The sequence below is a fragment of the Dunckerocampus dactyliophorus genome, chromosome 2 (assembly GCF_027744805.1).
Source record: "Dunckerocampus dactyliophorus isolate RoL2022-P2 chromosome 2, RoL_Ddac_1.1, whole genome shotgun sequence".
Taxonomy (NCBI): Eukaryota; Metazoa; Chordata; class Actinopteri; order Syngnathiformes; family Syngnathidae; genus Dunckerocampus; species Dunckerocampus dactyliophorus.
In genome coordinates this window covers 22,872,110-22,888,272 of record NC_072820.1, presented here as the reverse complement: position 1 = coordinate 22,888,272, position 16,163 = coordinate 22,872,110, and the positions used below count along the sequence as shown (strand labels likewise).

The 16,163-nt window shown below is 40.4% G+C and overlaps 1 protein-coding gene across 2 annotated transcripts in view; it reads right to left on the bottom strand.

Annotated features, from left to right (window-relative positions):
- The window catches only part of yes1 (YES proto-oncogene 1, Src family tyrosine kinase), a 34,425-nt gene that overhangs the window by 3,023 nt on the left and 15,239 nt on the right, over positions 1-16,163 (bottom strand). For both annotated transcript variants that reach the window (XM_054758146.1, XM_054758155.1), the window contains exons 3-11: positions 15,361-15,460; positions 14,967-15,065; positions 14,284-14,387; positions 13,368-13,517; positions 11,665-11,820; positions 6,945-7,124; positions 6,747-6,823; positions 5,190-5,343; positions 3,387-3,518 (exon numbers count right to left, since the gene is read on the bottom strand). In XM_054758146.1, the coding sequence (XP_054614121.1) occupies positions 3,387-3,518; positions 5,190-5,343; positions 6,747-6,823; positions 6,945-7,124; positions 11,665-11,820; positions 13,368-13,517; positions 14,284-14,387; positions 14,967-15,065; positions 15,361-15,460 (1,152 nt within the window). The remainder of the gene's footprint in view (positions 1-3,386; positions 3,519-5,189; positions 5,344-6,746; positions 6,824-6,944; positions 7,125-11,664; positions 11,821-13,367; positions 13,518-14,283; positions 14,388-14,966; positions 15,066-15,360; positions 15,461-16,163) is intronic.

Sequence of the window (16,163 nt, the reverse complement as noted above, 5' to 3'; positions counted from 1 at the left end):
CGACCATGGAACCAGGAAATGAAATATATTACAATATTGTTCAGGCCTCTATCCTGGCGGCTCAGTACAAATGGGCTCATGCAACAATAGCAATACAAGAACAAAGAATGCAAAGTACACGTCTTTAGTCTGACAATGTGAGAGAGACTCACCTTCAAGGCATAATAAGTAATCTCACTTAGCACAAACTAATTTAGTTTTTTCCTTTAACATATTACACATTAAAATGTTACTTTTCAGAGGAAAAATTGAATGATAACCACAGAAGTGGGTATGTAACATACTGAGACAGTATGAACAATACATTTCATGAAATATTTGCATTACCTATAAAAGGCCACAATGTGACCATATACTAGTAGTATTCTGTATTCTGTGTCTTCCGAGGTTGAGTATTTATTTTCATTTTAAGTTGTATTTTGCTTAATTATACAGTGGTTACGTGTATGATAGATGAGTGTTACAATGTTATCTTGCCTATACAATTAATAATAAATGTTTTTTAATGTCTGGAACAGATTATTTATTTTTCCATTAGTGCTTATAGGGAAAACAGGAGGTGAACCAGTGTCCCAGATTGTGTTCAACATGAGGCAGCTTAGCATGTTTTATTTAAATGTGCCCTTATTTTTAGTTCAAGTTAATGGGTCATTTCACTGACGCTTTAAGTTATTAAGTCTGACAGACTAATCATTAGTCTGTTACAAGGAACAAATTAGCTTACATTCGTCACTAATGTAAGCTAATTTGTTCCTTGTTGCAGTATGTTTTGTGGAAATGCAGAAATGCCACATACTGTACGTGACTCAATGCAAAATACATTAGTAGCATCAAGGAGTCCCCATCTGCTTTAGTGTGGGTTATTTTACGGCTATTTAATGTGTAGCTGTCCTATATGGCCGCAACGCTGCAAGGGAAAAGCCGCGACCAAAATATGTCCATACTTTTAACAATGTGGTAAAATGTGATTTATATGGAGTAACGCAGCAGTGCAGAGGGTTTACCATAAAAGGTTTTAAATCTTAAAACTATTTTAGAAATACTTTTACAATACAGAGATATCTGATAATGTTCTCCGGCCATTCATGTAGGCTCATATCAATACTGTTTTTTCTGCCGATAACGACAATTAAGTGATGGCATGTCCCACATGGGACCAGTCCAGGGTGTGCCCGCCTGTCGCCTCAAGTCAGCTGGGATAGGCTACAGCATGCCCCCACAACCCTAAAGAGGAGAAGCGGTATAGAAAATGGATGGATGTTCCACATAGGAACAAGCTTGCTAGTTGAGTACGTCCACGGTGTGGAATTATCTCAGTTTGGCCTCTGGATTGTAAATATGCAACTTGCAATGAAAGCGCTGGTTATATGAGGGGGCAGTAAGGTGTCTTCCGGTAAAGCACGGTGTGCTGAATGAGCCCAATTTATCATTTCACTCGTTGTATTAGTCCAGAGTTTCATACTTTGCAATTCACTTTGTTCTGATACGGATGCTTTTGCCACATAGAAATGTGCAGCTTACCAAATGATATCGTTGTCAGCATTACTTCATTGGATTGTTATTTGTGAATGTGTTAAGACAGCCTCTCTTACTTAAACATAATAAACATAATATTTTAGCAGACTATTTTTTATGACTTTTCTTGAGACAAAATATCCAAAATAAACTTTTTTCTATAACTTGTATTGCTGTATTTGTCTTATTTTGTGTTTATTTATGAAATGCATGCAGTGGCATAACAGTAAAAAAAAAAAAATCATTTGTTCATTCATTGTTAAAGGTTATACAACTTATTAATAATGAATTTCATTTTTAGAATATGTCGCGGGTCAAATGAAACAAGCTGGGGGCCAAAAAAAAAAAAAGTCCAGGGCTGCACTTTTTACACCCGAGCATTGAAACAGCATTGCTGTGTGTTCTTGCTGATGCTGAAGAAAAATCCTTCCTGTTATAAAAATAGAATTCTTTGTCCCAAAGACAGGAACGGAAGCCCCCAGTTTGGCTGCAACAGCCTGAACTGCAACGAGGAGACGTAATGAGTCAGAGCCCAGTGCATTTGTCATATTGTTCTGTGGTAGAGTGGGGGGGGGGTCATATTATCTCACACACTCCGGGAAGAAGGACCATGTTGGAGCCAAGTGCTGAGTGCTGCACAATGGCCGTTCTGGGTGGTGAATCATCATATTCTGCCTCTACTATAGATATTTAAAGTGAAACCCAAAATGTAAGTCTATGTTTCCAAATTGTCCAGCTGTGCTTAGATCCCCATAGAAATAAATCATGGCGGGAGCCGCAAAATTCCAGTTCTTTCACCACTTTGAGCAAGGATCAATTAATTAGAATGAAAGCTTTCCCTGTGGGGCCAGATGGCCTTTATGTGGAGATGGCGGTCAACTCGGCCATATGGCGCTCTGTGATCAGTGAGAATGTGAGACAAGCTGCATTACTGGTCTCAAACAACAGGAGGCAGCATGAGGTGTCAGACTGGATGGATCATTGGAGAATCACATACTTTCCCATGACCTAATAAGTCCTTTGACTTCCCTGTGGACTCAAATCTTGAGTGTGCATTTGTCATACAAATGCATTTAAGAACCAATCACAGAAATGCATTGACATCTAAGAATTCAATATAATAGTGGGATTATTGTTATCTGCAGATCACACGTGAGAGAAAGCAGATCTAAAATGTAAAGGCCACAAAATGTAAGAAGCAACACATTTTCATTATGAAATATTATGATTACTTTTGTTGGATTTTCTTTCATTAAAAAAAGCAAAAAGGTGGATACAAATTCTGAATTCTTGGGAAAAACTGTATTGAATTGAAAAACAATCATTAAAATTACATGGGAGATTTTTCTCATATTTGGAGAAGTGAAAGCACATATTGTTCTGAGCAGTGAGTGTACAGCCAGCTGCAGCGGCACACTACCTGCCTCTCCTGGAGTCACCACCTCGGCGATTAGTGTGTCACGGGCTTCGAGCACATAGCTACAGCTCGCTTCTCGTTATAAAACATACTGCTATGCTCCCGTTAATGAGACGGTTTTGTTTTTGCTGCGCAGGAACTTGCTTCAGACTCAACTCAAAACTCCCACACCTTTTTTTCTCTCCTGCACAGTGAGACTCACTGCATACATTAGCCTACCTCTCCCTCCATTGCTCATCCAATCAGCAGTCAGAACGCAGTCTAGATGTATTCACGGACTTGCTGTGAGTCGGATATTTCAAATTCATTTCGAAAATGCATTTACCCTACTTCCGTCTTAAAAAAAAAATAAAAAATCACTGCACATGGCGAAGGGAGCCACAACAAGGAGGCTGAAGAGCCGCATGCAGTTCCGAAGCCGACCCCTGGCCTAGGCGAAGATATTGAGTCTTACCTGGATAGGGAACTCTGCCTTTGGTGACCAGTTCAGTCAGTAGTATACCAAATGACCACACATCTGACTTGATAGTAAAGCGTCCATATAGAGCTGCTTCCGGTGCTGTCCACTTGATGGGGAACTTAGCACCTGAACAACAGGGAAGATACATTTTGGTAAATTAAACTTTATTTATATAGCGCCAAAGCACAACACCGTTTATCTCATGGCACTACACAAATGAAGGTCACACACATAAATGAAAACAGAGAACCAACTGAAACCCCACAAGCAAGCACTTGGCGACGGACGCAAGGAAAAAGTCCCTCTGGGGAAGAAACTTTGAGCAGAAACCAGGCTTTGTGGGGCGTGTATCTGTCTCGAAAAGTGAGGTTGAGATAGAAAACAGGGGAGTCTTTATCTTAGTCCAAGGAACATTGGACAGTGTCTCTGATACATATTAGCGTATTAGGGGTCAGTTCTAACTACTGTACATGCTTGAGCAAAAAGGTGGGTTTTCAGTTGACTTTTAAATAGAGAGAGGGTGCCTGACCCCCGAATTGAGTCAGTGAGATGGTTCCATAACAAACGAACATCAGATTCGAAATCAGTGCCCCAAATTTAGCCAAGTTTCTTCGTTGTTTCAAAAATTGTCTAAACCAGTGTTTTGTGCTTTTTTTACTGTAATAATAATAAGCTTTTGTTACAAACATGTATTTGTGGAATTTAATATGTAATATGGAATTGAAAATGGCTCTTCATAGCATTAAAAATAACGCAACCAAAGTATTGCTGAAGTGTTACACAGCATGACCAACAATATTGTTTGATTTTTGTAACAAACCTCTGAGAGTCAGGTCCCTAATCCAATAAAAGACCCAATAATAGTCCATCCAAAAGATAAAATTGGGAAAAATGGGTGTGCAAAATACATTTAGGGTAGGACTAATGATTTGGCATGGTTATAGATCAATTTGTGGTGTGTAAATCCATTTATTGCATCAATAAATCCTTACATTTATTGATGCAATACATCATTGGCCCATTTTGTTCAGTAATTGAGAAATGGATGTAGCCTCAGTACATATTGCCAAATCTTCAACAAACTAATGCCCGTGCTTGTGATTAAGGAAGATGTAGTCAAAGATGCAATTCCCATCGCATTATTAATGTAAGATATTTTTATGACATCCTTCTATTGTTTACACAATTAGACAAATGTGAAAAAGAGCGTTCTTATTTTGAAGGCAGGAATGTGTTGTGTGTGTTGAGTATGGCAATTGACGGTTGATACGAGCTGGGTGCAAGAATAAACGTGCCTCTTGTCATCAATGGGCATTATAAAATGGTCCTTACATTAAAGCAGTAAAACACAACATATACTCATCCAGCCTGAGTCGGCCACACACACAGCTGCACTAGCTAAACTAAGCAACCCCCAATAGCTTCCATTCATGCTGCGTAACAGCGGATTTTCCAAGGTCTTTCGCTGCCGTTTCGACATGTTTAGTAGTGTCTGCGCAGTTCCTAGTATAAACAACCAGCGGCTAGAGCAGCACTTCCCGTGAGAGCTCCCTACAACTTCACGCAGCAGTCCTGGCGCAGTGAGGGGGAACTACCGCTGTAGCTACAGAGCCAAATATCCAACGTGAAACTAGCTTCACCACAGTACACCGCGGACATGTCTGCATGGGGGTGTTGCGTTTTCTTCTTCTCATGGGTGGCGGGAGTCAAGTGGCAACCAGCTTTGAGGCGCATTACTGCACCTACCATGTCAGATCCGGACATCCCTATTTTATTGTTTATATCAAATGCACGCACCTTGTCTAGCGGTGTACTCGTTGTCCTCGATGAGTCGGGCTAGGCCAAAGTCCGCAATTTTACAAACCAGGTTGTCGGCCACCAGAATGTTAGCGGCTCTCAGGTCCCTGTGGATGTAGTTCATCCTCTCAATGAAGGCCATGCCATCTGCAATCTGCAGCGGGATTGCACAAGGGAAGACAAGGGCACGGGGGGGGGGGAGGGGGGGGGGGTCAATAAACAGGCAGTGAAACCAAAAGAAAAGGATTGTAGATAAGAAAGACTTGTCTTTTTAAGTCAAATTCATAAAGTTGCACAAAAAGTTGCCATCATGCACATTTTTGTACACCTCATAAGATCTCAGTTCATCTGATATCAAATTATCAACTCGGTGTGATGTTTTTTTTTGTGTGTGTTTTGTGGCATTGAAGGAGACGAGGTCTTTGAATTCCTTTTTTGTTTTTTAAAACCTCATTAAGATCCAAATGTGCAAAATGCAAATTCTAGCAATTTTTCAACTGGTCTCAAGATTTTGATCAGGAGTGTATATATCTCTTGTGAAACTTACAGGGGATGAGAAGACTTCTTTAAAGAGACTTTGGTTGTGACACCACATTGTCTGATGGAGCTCTAGTAGAGCTACGTCTGTGAAATATTTCCTTCTAGGTAGCAGTAGCTAGCATGTGTGTTACTGTGTACGCTGTCTGAGCATTAATAAAATTGTGCTATTTAAAACATTTCATAGTGCTCCTAATTTTTTTAAAATTTAGCAGCACCTGTGCTTCTAGTGAAAAAGCTAAGCATACAGCCCTGCTAGAGGTGTAATGGTACATGTATTTGGAATCTGATTTTTCAGTATTCATTGTTCAGTCCAGTAAAAAGTCATTCCTGTGTGGTTGAGTTAGGGACAGGAAGTGCAACTGCCTCCCAATATAGTCATGTCTACTCTGTAAACAAATACACTGCAGCCATTGGCTCGCGATATTGCCAAGGAGAATCAGAGCTTGGAAGGCCTCTTCCGTTATTGAAGTCTCCTGTTTGGGAACACGTGGTCTTCCTGGTGAAATACATAAGTGAGCAAAACAAGTAGATAATAGGAAAGCAGTGTGCTACCATTGTTTAGTAAAGATGAAGAATGGGACTACAAGCTGGAACTATTTATACTACACTTCAACCAATAAGAAACGTTACTTTACACCCTTAGTAGCAGCCCTAATCAAGTTCACGCATGCTTGTTCATTTCCAAAATCTTCAAATCATAAGCAACGCCTCCTCACTCTGGCTGCCAAATCCCTCATAGGCGTCTTGGAAGTTTGTTGTAGATGCTCCTCCTCTACATAATTTTCAATTTTGACTGGGCCGAGAGGAGGCTGCGGCGACGCAAAGTAAGAGTGTATAACAGCATGTGACGGAGGCGTGAGTTTTAAGTGGCCTCTGATAAGAGAAGCGTTTAGGCGCCGCAGGGAGCCAAGTGTGACAGAGCCAGGGGACGCACATAGAGCAGGCAGCTGGAAGCTGCAGATGTGATATTCCATACAAGGCCTGTGCTGTTATTCAAACACTGGGAGTGGATCCTACCTGTGCAGCCATGTCCACCAGCTGGGGCAGCTTCAGGTATTTGCCATCTCCCTCCTTCAAAAAGTCCAGTAGACTCCCTGATAAAAATAAAAGTTTAAAAGTCAAGAGATGCAAAATGCTAGAACTCTATCACTACCTGGGTGCATTCGGAGGCCTTGATTGCTACTTGTAGACACTTTTCACACAATCAGGACTAACCTTTGCCCATGAACTCAGTGACAATGTAGATGGGCTCTTCAGACACCACGGCATAGAGAGGCACCAGCTTGTCATGCCGCAGTTTCTTCATGATCTGAGCCTCTTGCAGGAAGGCTTCTGGCGACATGGTGCCCGGCTTCAGGGTCTTGATTGCCACTTTGGTGGTGCCGTTCCACGTGCCTGAATAGAGAAGAAAAAAGCAAAACAGTTAAGCAAGTTTCAGACATATTGTCCTGCAACACGAGAAAATATGGATCCTCCGATCGATCCGACACTGATCAGTAAAATCACAAAAGCCGATCACCTGTGGCTAGTACTATTGCAGCTTGCAGCGATCCATGCGTGCAGTTTAGTGTCTTGCTCTAACTAACGTCTTGGGCATCTTGGGCACTTCCCCACAGTGCATAGGCGTATCAAAACAAAAACCTAAATTTCTGCCGCTTAACTACCAACACATGCCACAAAAACTAGCTTACGGGTGTAGCACATTTAAAAGCTTTAATTTAATAATTAATTTGAAAAACAAACACTTGACGGAGTATGGTGAATTTTGGAGGCTCACGGTATGATAATCAGTCAAATGGCAGCTAACGCAACCATGTGAACACACCCGTTTGTGCATGACAGGCTACCGAAAAATTATTGAATTCATCGGACGAGGTGACCAGCCTTTCTCAGCGCTGGAAGACAGGGTTCGCAGAGTGCTCTCTCACTCACCTGGAAGTCCTGTTAGACCTCCACCAATGTACTCTCACATCCAAAGTCTCTTTAAAGAAGGCGTCTCATCCTCCTGTAAGTTTTCTGTAAGTTTTATGGTTCCTTTTTTCATATGGCGAATAGCACAAATAAATTGAAATAATGTATAATTAATCCATGTGATCGGTATTGGACGATTTCAGTCCTGGATGATCGTGTCAGAATCGGCAGCATAAAACCCTGATCGGAGCATCTCTACTAAAAACGTATGATTGTCGACGACCACAATGAATCCTGCCGCCTCCAATTGTGCACAATTATTTGGCAAGTGACTATGTTGAACATATCATAGTTTTTAACACTCTATATCAAGGCAAAATGCGTGAAAAAAAAATACATCAAGCCGATGCTAAAAAGGAAAATGATTAAGTTATAGTGATGTAATTTATTTATAAGTAAAAAAGTTTGATGAATGTAGCACTCTTGCCAGGCACCATTCCTAAGATATTGGGGCAGTATGGTACGTTTAGGACATAAAAGTACATAAAAGTCTCAAACACTCGAAATGTATGATTGATTGTTGACAACCACAATGTATCCCACCAGCCTCCAATGTGCACAAATACTAGACAAATGAGTATATTTTGAGCATTATTATGGTATGCATATTTTCCATCTCCAAGCTGTGTGAGCATATCAGGTGATGTGTAGAGATCAACATCATATATATCAAGGTGTGCATAATTATTCAATAGATTTAGTATTTCCCACAGTACTGCAATGTATTTGCAATCATCTAATTTGCATATGACGCATGTGCAACTAATTTTCATGGACACTGGAAGACAAAAAGGGGGAAAAAAAACCCATGAAAAACAAAACAAATATCTTTAGTAATTCTAATTAACTGTCTTCTGTCGCTTCTGTTTTCCTTATTGTCACAAACAAGTGCTTACACTATAAAAATTGAACTGACTCTGAAAACTCTAGAGGAAAGGGAAAAGTATTTCAGATGGATATACATTTACAGATGGAAAGCTTTCCTTTTTGGCATTTCATATTGAATTCATGTCAAAAACTGTCCTAAACATGTAAGATTAGGATGGGCTAGAATGGGTAGCCCACAAACAATGTGGACATGTCACAATTAATACTGCTGGGGCAGAGAAAACAACTATAAATGTGCTATATCTCTCCGGTAGGACACAATAAAACAAGGCAGGCAGGCAGGCAAGCCAGATAACATGAATTCCAGCGCTAAGTGCTCATGTTTAAAACACGACGGCCGCCCAAATAATCTTGCACTTCCTGGTGGAGAGCCACTTACTCACGCCTTGCTTACATTCAATGAGCTGTGGCTCAGAGACAGCCAGCATTTCCGTCATGAGGCTGACCTCCATGAATGAATCTCGCGCACGCACGCACGCACGCACGCGCACACACGCGCGCGCGCGCGCGCACACACACACACACACACACACACAAGCTGAAGGACAAAGTAGGGCAATGATGACAATGAATGCAGAAGAATGGAGGTCATGAAGAATGCATTAACAAATTCAGTATTAAAAGTAAGTCACTGGACAAATGCAGGAAGGAGGACGTCGGGAAGAAGATGTTTGCTGGAGGAATAAACTATCAGGAAGAAACAGCAAAGTAGGAAGAAGACAGAGAAGGAATTCCTGGGATTGCGGGGAGGACGCTTGCAGGTCGAGGCTTGCTGCAGGCCTAATGAGGGAGTGAGCGATAAAGATGCACGCTGAGGAAGTGAAGCGTAGGAGGGCAAACTCCTGCCATTAGCGTACATGTGTATGTGTGCCTTTCGGTCTAAACAGACTGCAGACGTCAGCGCTTTTATCGATAAGTAGGCCAGCTCTTTGCCGAGATCCATATTGTATGTCAGTCACCCTATAAGCCAATGGTGTCCAAAGACTGGCCCGGGGGCCATTTGTGACCGCAGCTTGTTATTTTTTGGCAAATTTTTAAAAAAGTTAAAGTTAACACGGCCTGCATCAGAACATTAAGAAGGATGATTAGGGCCATGCTAAATACAAAATATTTATAAAGTTAAAGCAAAGAAGCTGCTGGGTTACAAAAAAAAAAATAATACAGTGAAACAACCGTCATTTCCAGTGTAGAAGCCGATACTTGTTTCTCATGCTTTGAACCCTGCGGCTTGTACAGTGATGCAGCTAATTTATGGCTAAAACCTAAATTTCCTATGATGTTTACAGTGCAGCTTCAGGAAGTATTGACGTGGAACAGTGAAGTGGAAGCTAACATCACATTTGGAAGTCCTATGCAGCGATCTTTGACACATCTTAAGTAAGTTGGATCAAGTGTAGAATTACAATAGCTTCTGTTTGGACGACTCGGACCGCCAACCGTCCACTATCACAGGTTTTGAAAGGCTGGGCTTCTGATGAAGCGCTTTAGCAGGCTCTTTAATTGTGATGCTGAAGAAGACAACATGAGAGGCTTTACTTCCAACGAAAAAGGACGAGGAGAGGAGGATGAATAACCTTTCTGGTAGGCTACTGTTTAACTAGCCACGTTACACGCATTTAGGGTTGAGCATCAAGTCTCGAGCATTGGTGGGAACCGGGACTAACACTCCAATTTCGGGATTGTTCAAATTTTTTTATTTTGATTTTTAGTTTCGATAACCTGTCCGCAAGAAATAGCCATGAACACCAACAAAGAATAAGCGGCTACAAAGTTTGGCTTAACTTCAGGGAAAAAAAGAACGGTCGGCTCAGTGTAACATTTGCAACACAACGATATCACGTAAAGGAGGGCGCACGATCAACATGAATAACCACCTCCAGATTCATGGTGTAGAAATAACAGAGTGCCCTGTTTTGATGTGCTACGTCAGACTTCTTCTAAGCATTAAGAATTGTGGAAGTCAAACAATAAAGCATTGGAATTGAGAATTGTTAGAAACCGGAATCGAAATGAGGAATCGAAACTAGAATCGTTCAAATTCAAATTCAACCTTACAAGCACTGTTTGGCACTGTTTAACTTGCTGTGTTACACGCACTGTTCTGTTTATTTTATCAAAAGTTAAAAGGATCTTTCTGTGTACTAAATATCCCATGTTATGACATGGACACCTGCAGCTTATAGACCGGTGCAGCCTATACAGTATATGTACAGATCTTTTTTTCTCTTTAAATTTAGTGGGTGCAGCTTACATACCGATGCGCTCTATAGTCCGGAAATTACTGTTAGTTATTCAAAAATATTATTTGTTGTTACTTTACTTTTTTTTCTTAAAATTGTAGATTAAAAAAAAACCTTTAAGTAACCCATGGTCTTCTAATATATTTGACTTAACTGTCAAAGTTACGAGGGTTGCGGGAGTATGCTGGAGCCTATCCCTGCAGACTTCGGACGAGAAGTGGGGTACAACCTGGACTGGTCACTCAATCAGTCAATAAAATGAAATACAAATCTGAGAACAATGTATTGGCCTATATACGATAAAAAAAAATCAGTACTAATTTATTAATTATATTAATTTAATTTATTAATAATAAACTTTTTTAAACAGTACAGATCTACAGATTTTGGGAATTCTTTTATAATTATCACCAAAATAATGCATTGACTTGATCACATTTGGTTTGAAAAAAAAAAAAAAAGCCGAAAAAACAACGATGTACTGGTGTCTATTTTTGTATGTAGTCAACTATATTGAACTACTTGACATGTCTGGACCTCCACTAGATTTTAGCGTGCTTTAAAACCACAAATGTGAAGAATATCAAACTGGCCCCCTCGCATCCTTTCATTTTTCCGCGTGCAGCCCGTGGTGCAAAAAGTCTGGACAGCCCTGCTATAAAGTAGTCTCTCCATGAAATATGCACGAGTTATAAATGATGCAAAAATGGATGCCTGATTTGTGTATGTAAGCTGTTTGTGTATTTATGGCATTGACTAAATCATGACCAGTGCTCATGTCAACTAGCAGGTCTACAAAATTTACACGCCTTGTGGACATTATGCGAGCGCCTTACCCATCCAGACCTCCCCGAAGCAGCCCTGGCCCAGTTTCACTTCCAGTCGCAGAGACTCTCTGGGGATCTCCCAGGCATCCTTGGCCAGGCCCTGAGTCTGCGGCTTCACCGTGGGGCACACTGTCGTCAGCCTGTAGCACAGACCATCGGCATGTTCTGGACAGGAGAGGACAAGTACACAGTACAGGGAAAATGTCAAGTGGGAGTCCATGAGCATGTGAAGGTATAGTTTTGTCCTTCGTTCAAAACTACAACTTGTCTTATTTAGTGCCAAAATGTTTTATACCCTATGTTGCTTACAGACTAAATACATTTTATCTGGAAATGACACAAATGTTGCTATTTATATATTTTTTTCCATGTCCAAAATTGTACATGTATAACAAAATGTATAGATGAATAGAATGTTGCAGGGCAGGCTGGAAGTAACTTGGATCCTTTAAAATAGTGCATAAAATACAGTTTTCCTCAAAATTGTCAGGAAAGATAAGTACAGTACTAACTTTCAAAATGTAAAAAGAACAATGAAAACAAAAAAAATAAAATTGTCAGACCACCTAAGTCGCTTAGATAATAACTATAAAACCAATCTTTACTCGCTAAATGTATAGCAAAAAAGATCAGTGAGGTTAATTCATAATGCAGCGTATAGAGAACATACAAATCCCTTATTTTTAAAAAAAATATCAAAATTCGCTGATTTAGTACATTTTCAAACAGCTAAAATAATGCATAAAGCTAACAATACACTGCCACCCAAAAATGTTATACAATACTTTTCTACAAGAGATGAGAAATATGATCTTAGGGAAAAAATAAACTTAAACCCACAGCATTTCAGTATGTGATATCTAATAATGGAACGGACTGAGTAAGGAACTTAAAGCACCAAGATGAGTGAATTCAAAAAACAATACAAGAAGTTGATGTTTGCAAGATACAAGGAAGAAGAGTCATGAACTTGTTTTGTTATGTTTGTCTCTACTGATTTTTATGTATTTAATATTACACTGATTATTTTATATGATTTCTATTTATTATGAAAAAAATCTTAATTACATCATCATATTGTTACATTACCTTATCACTCTTCTATGTATTAAAAAATCACGTAAGAAATACAGGAAGTAAATAAATGTACTGCAATAGATGTGGAACGGATGGGGGGTAGGATTAAATATGCTTTGCTTCTGCCTACTCCTTTTTGACATGTGGAACTGTGAATTTAATTATCTGATGTATTCCATTCTAACTTGTATGCATGTTCAAATAAAATTAAACCATTACCGTCACCATAGATTTTGGTGCAGATCTGGACATACTGTAGGTGTAAAGGTATTTTAACTGTATTTTTGCCATTTGTGTCACAAACACATGGATGCTACAGTTCATGCACGTCAGTAACGATTAAACGAAGTAACCCGTTTTCATGGTGCCGGAGTCACAAACAGACAGAGTTCTGCACCCAGTGGAGGGCTTGCAGGCATGACGAGATTACAAATCTGTAAAGCATGATTTAATGAATATCCCATCAGCAGATCTGCAGCTGAATAATTCATTTGCTGTACAAGTGCCGCATTAACAGCTAAATAGAGAAAAGGCTACAATTAAATACCGTATTATGTTAGTATGAGACAACATCTGAAAAACCCGTCCAGTGTGTCCAGTGTGTCCCGTCCAGCAATCTGCTAGTGGATGCACACCTGTGTAGTGTTTCACCAGCTTCTGTAGTGTCTCAAACTGAGCTCGGGTGGTGATGTAATAACCGCCGCTGTCCAGCTTTCGAATTTTGTAGTGTTTCACGTTGTCTCCCTTTACTTCATCCCAGTCCCGGATGGACAGAGAGTAGGCACCTTGGGGGGGGGAAAAAAACAGACTTACAGTCCACTTCATATATACTGTAAGATTGCGGAACCTTGGTTATTAATCCGTTCCAGAAGGAACATACTCAAAACGTTCTCTAACCGGATACATTTTTCCCATAAGAAATCATGTAAATCCAATTAATCTGTTCAGGAAAGGCAAAAATATTAACACAAAAGACATTATTATATTATGTGCCCTGTGATTGGCTGGTGAGCAGTCCAGGGTGTACCCTGCCTCTCACCCAAAGTCAGCTGCGATAAGCTCCAGCATACCCCCACAACCCTAATGAGGATTAAGCGGCATAGAAAAAGAATGAATGAAAATTAACATATCTTTACAATTATAGTGTTACATGACATGCAGAAAACACTTTGAAATGCATATTAAATGGCGAATTAAAGGGATAAATGAACAAATGACAAAGACAAAGACGGCAATGAAGCAGTGAGACCTACTCGGACACCAACTTCATGTTTTGCTATAAATTTTTTCTTGAATTCTTAAGTGTTTCTCACCTGCTTTAGCAAAAGCACTTGCAACTTTCTTTGGCTCCATTTTGAATTATTTTGCAGCCTTGATCAATAAAAAAAGCAGAGATTTGTGGCGGAGCTGTGTTAGTTAGCAAAGAACTACAGTCAACCGCTGATTACATGACAGACGGGCAACGGAGCTGACTTCCAGTTCCTACTTGCATGTATTAGCAATGTAATGTAAAAAACTAAGGCTGACCTGCAAAGAAAAACAAAATCTAACCTTTGGTCGTCTCGCTTTCTCGGGCCAAGAAAGTACCTCGCTGGTTTCCCGGAAGCAATAAAAGTCTTTCAGCGTCTTTACGGCCCATTTTGCCAAAATACCATCTGCAAAAGAATAGGAAGGGAGAAGCTGTCAGGAGTGGGATGTCATGCAATAAACAATCTGACATGTAGGGGTGTAACTGTACGACATAATCACAGTTCGGTAAGTACTTTGGCTTTAAGGTCACGGTTTGGTTCATTGTGGGTACAGTAAGGGAACAAAATGCAAGACCTACATGTGCGAAACTTTTGTGTAAACAGCTTTAATGATTTTGAAAATGAAACTGCTAGCAAGCAATTAGTAGCATTAATAGTTCTAGCTTGTATCCCCGTTCCCCATCTCTACTGAAAAATGGCAGCGCACTGCTTTCATCTTATCCACTTGTCTTTGTCATTTTATGTATTTCACCAGGAAGACCAAGTGTTCCCAAACAGGAGACTTGAAATCAGGGTTTTCAAGCTTGGGCTTCTTCTTGGCACTCTCGCCAGCCATGACTCCTTCTAACCACTGCCACTGCCACGGTTTGATTACTAATTTGCACTGTGTGGGAACTCAGTACTCCTCTGGACCATTCCGAATGTTCTTACTAAACCAGTGGTGATGTTTGAATTGTTTCTGATGTTTAGAAAATGAGTCCTCACTCTTCAGCCTGTATGGAGTCCGCTGGGGCCACATAGTTGCTGGGGATGTAACCCTTCTGTCCGGTGTTGATGGAACGAGCCTCCCACCAGTCTCCTTCCCTATGCGGAGAGGAGCGCATTTAAAATACAAACAGCCGTAAAAAAAACAACATTCGAGGGCACTGTGAATAGCAACAACCTCCAATGTAATACATCCGCAACAAACGTAGTGAACACTGAATATTTGAAGATGATGACTGGCTGAAGTCGGGAAAAGTGATGAGAACAGATGGCCCGACAGAGGAGCCATTAACCCAGACAGATTTCAGCCTTAAGAGCAGACCCCAATACAAAGAGGGATTAAACACACACACACGCATGCACGCACACAGCAGGAGAACGTGTCTGCACTCACGTGTTGTTGATAATTTGGAAGCGATCCCCTTTTTTGAATGACAGATCGTCCGACGTCCTCGCTTCGTAGTCGTACAGTGCCACAAAGAATGTGACGCCGCCTAAAGACAAGCACAGCATAGGAACATAACTATATATAAAATTAGGGATGCTCCAATCGATTGGCCACTGATTAGCATTGGCCGATTTCCGTAAAAAAACGTGATCGGCACATGCCAATAAATGCCTTTCAAAACCGATCACAAAAAACGATCGCCGTGACAATTCATGTCATGACAACACAAACATAACATAAATGTGCATGTCTGCTGTGTCACACAGGGTTGCCAACACCTGTATTGAGCCGACAAGAGACACACTTGGTCCGTATTGCCGCAAGAATCAACACTAGTCTGTAAAACCCCAATGGTTTCAGTTTGACCACTTGACACAAGCTACGCCAATCAATGCCAGCGTGTTTGATTACTCCTTTGTCAAACCTGTTGGTGTTCGACTTTTCTTGCATCTTTCTTTCTTTTGCTCATTTTTGTCCCACAGGGAAGTGGATCTCACGTTCATGGGGTATGTACTAACTTTTCATGTGTGACTGAACAACTTTGTCTTGTTGTGATTATAGCAAAATTAACAGAATAAAAATAATACAAAATATGTATTTTATTAAATACTAGAAACCTGTCCTGCTTAACTTGAAACTGAAGAAATTCAGTGTCCAGGTTGTAGGGGCCCCCAACTTTCATCACTATTATAACTGTCAACTATTTGTGTTTTATTTATGACAAGCAACATTTATATTAAATAAACACT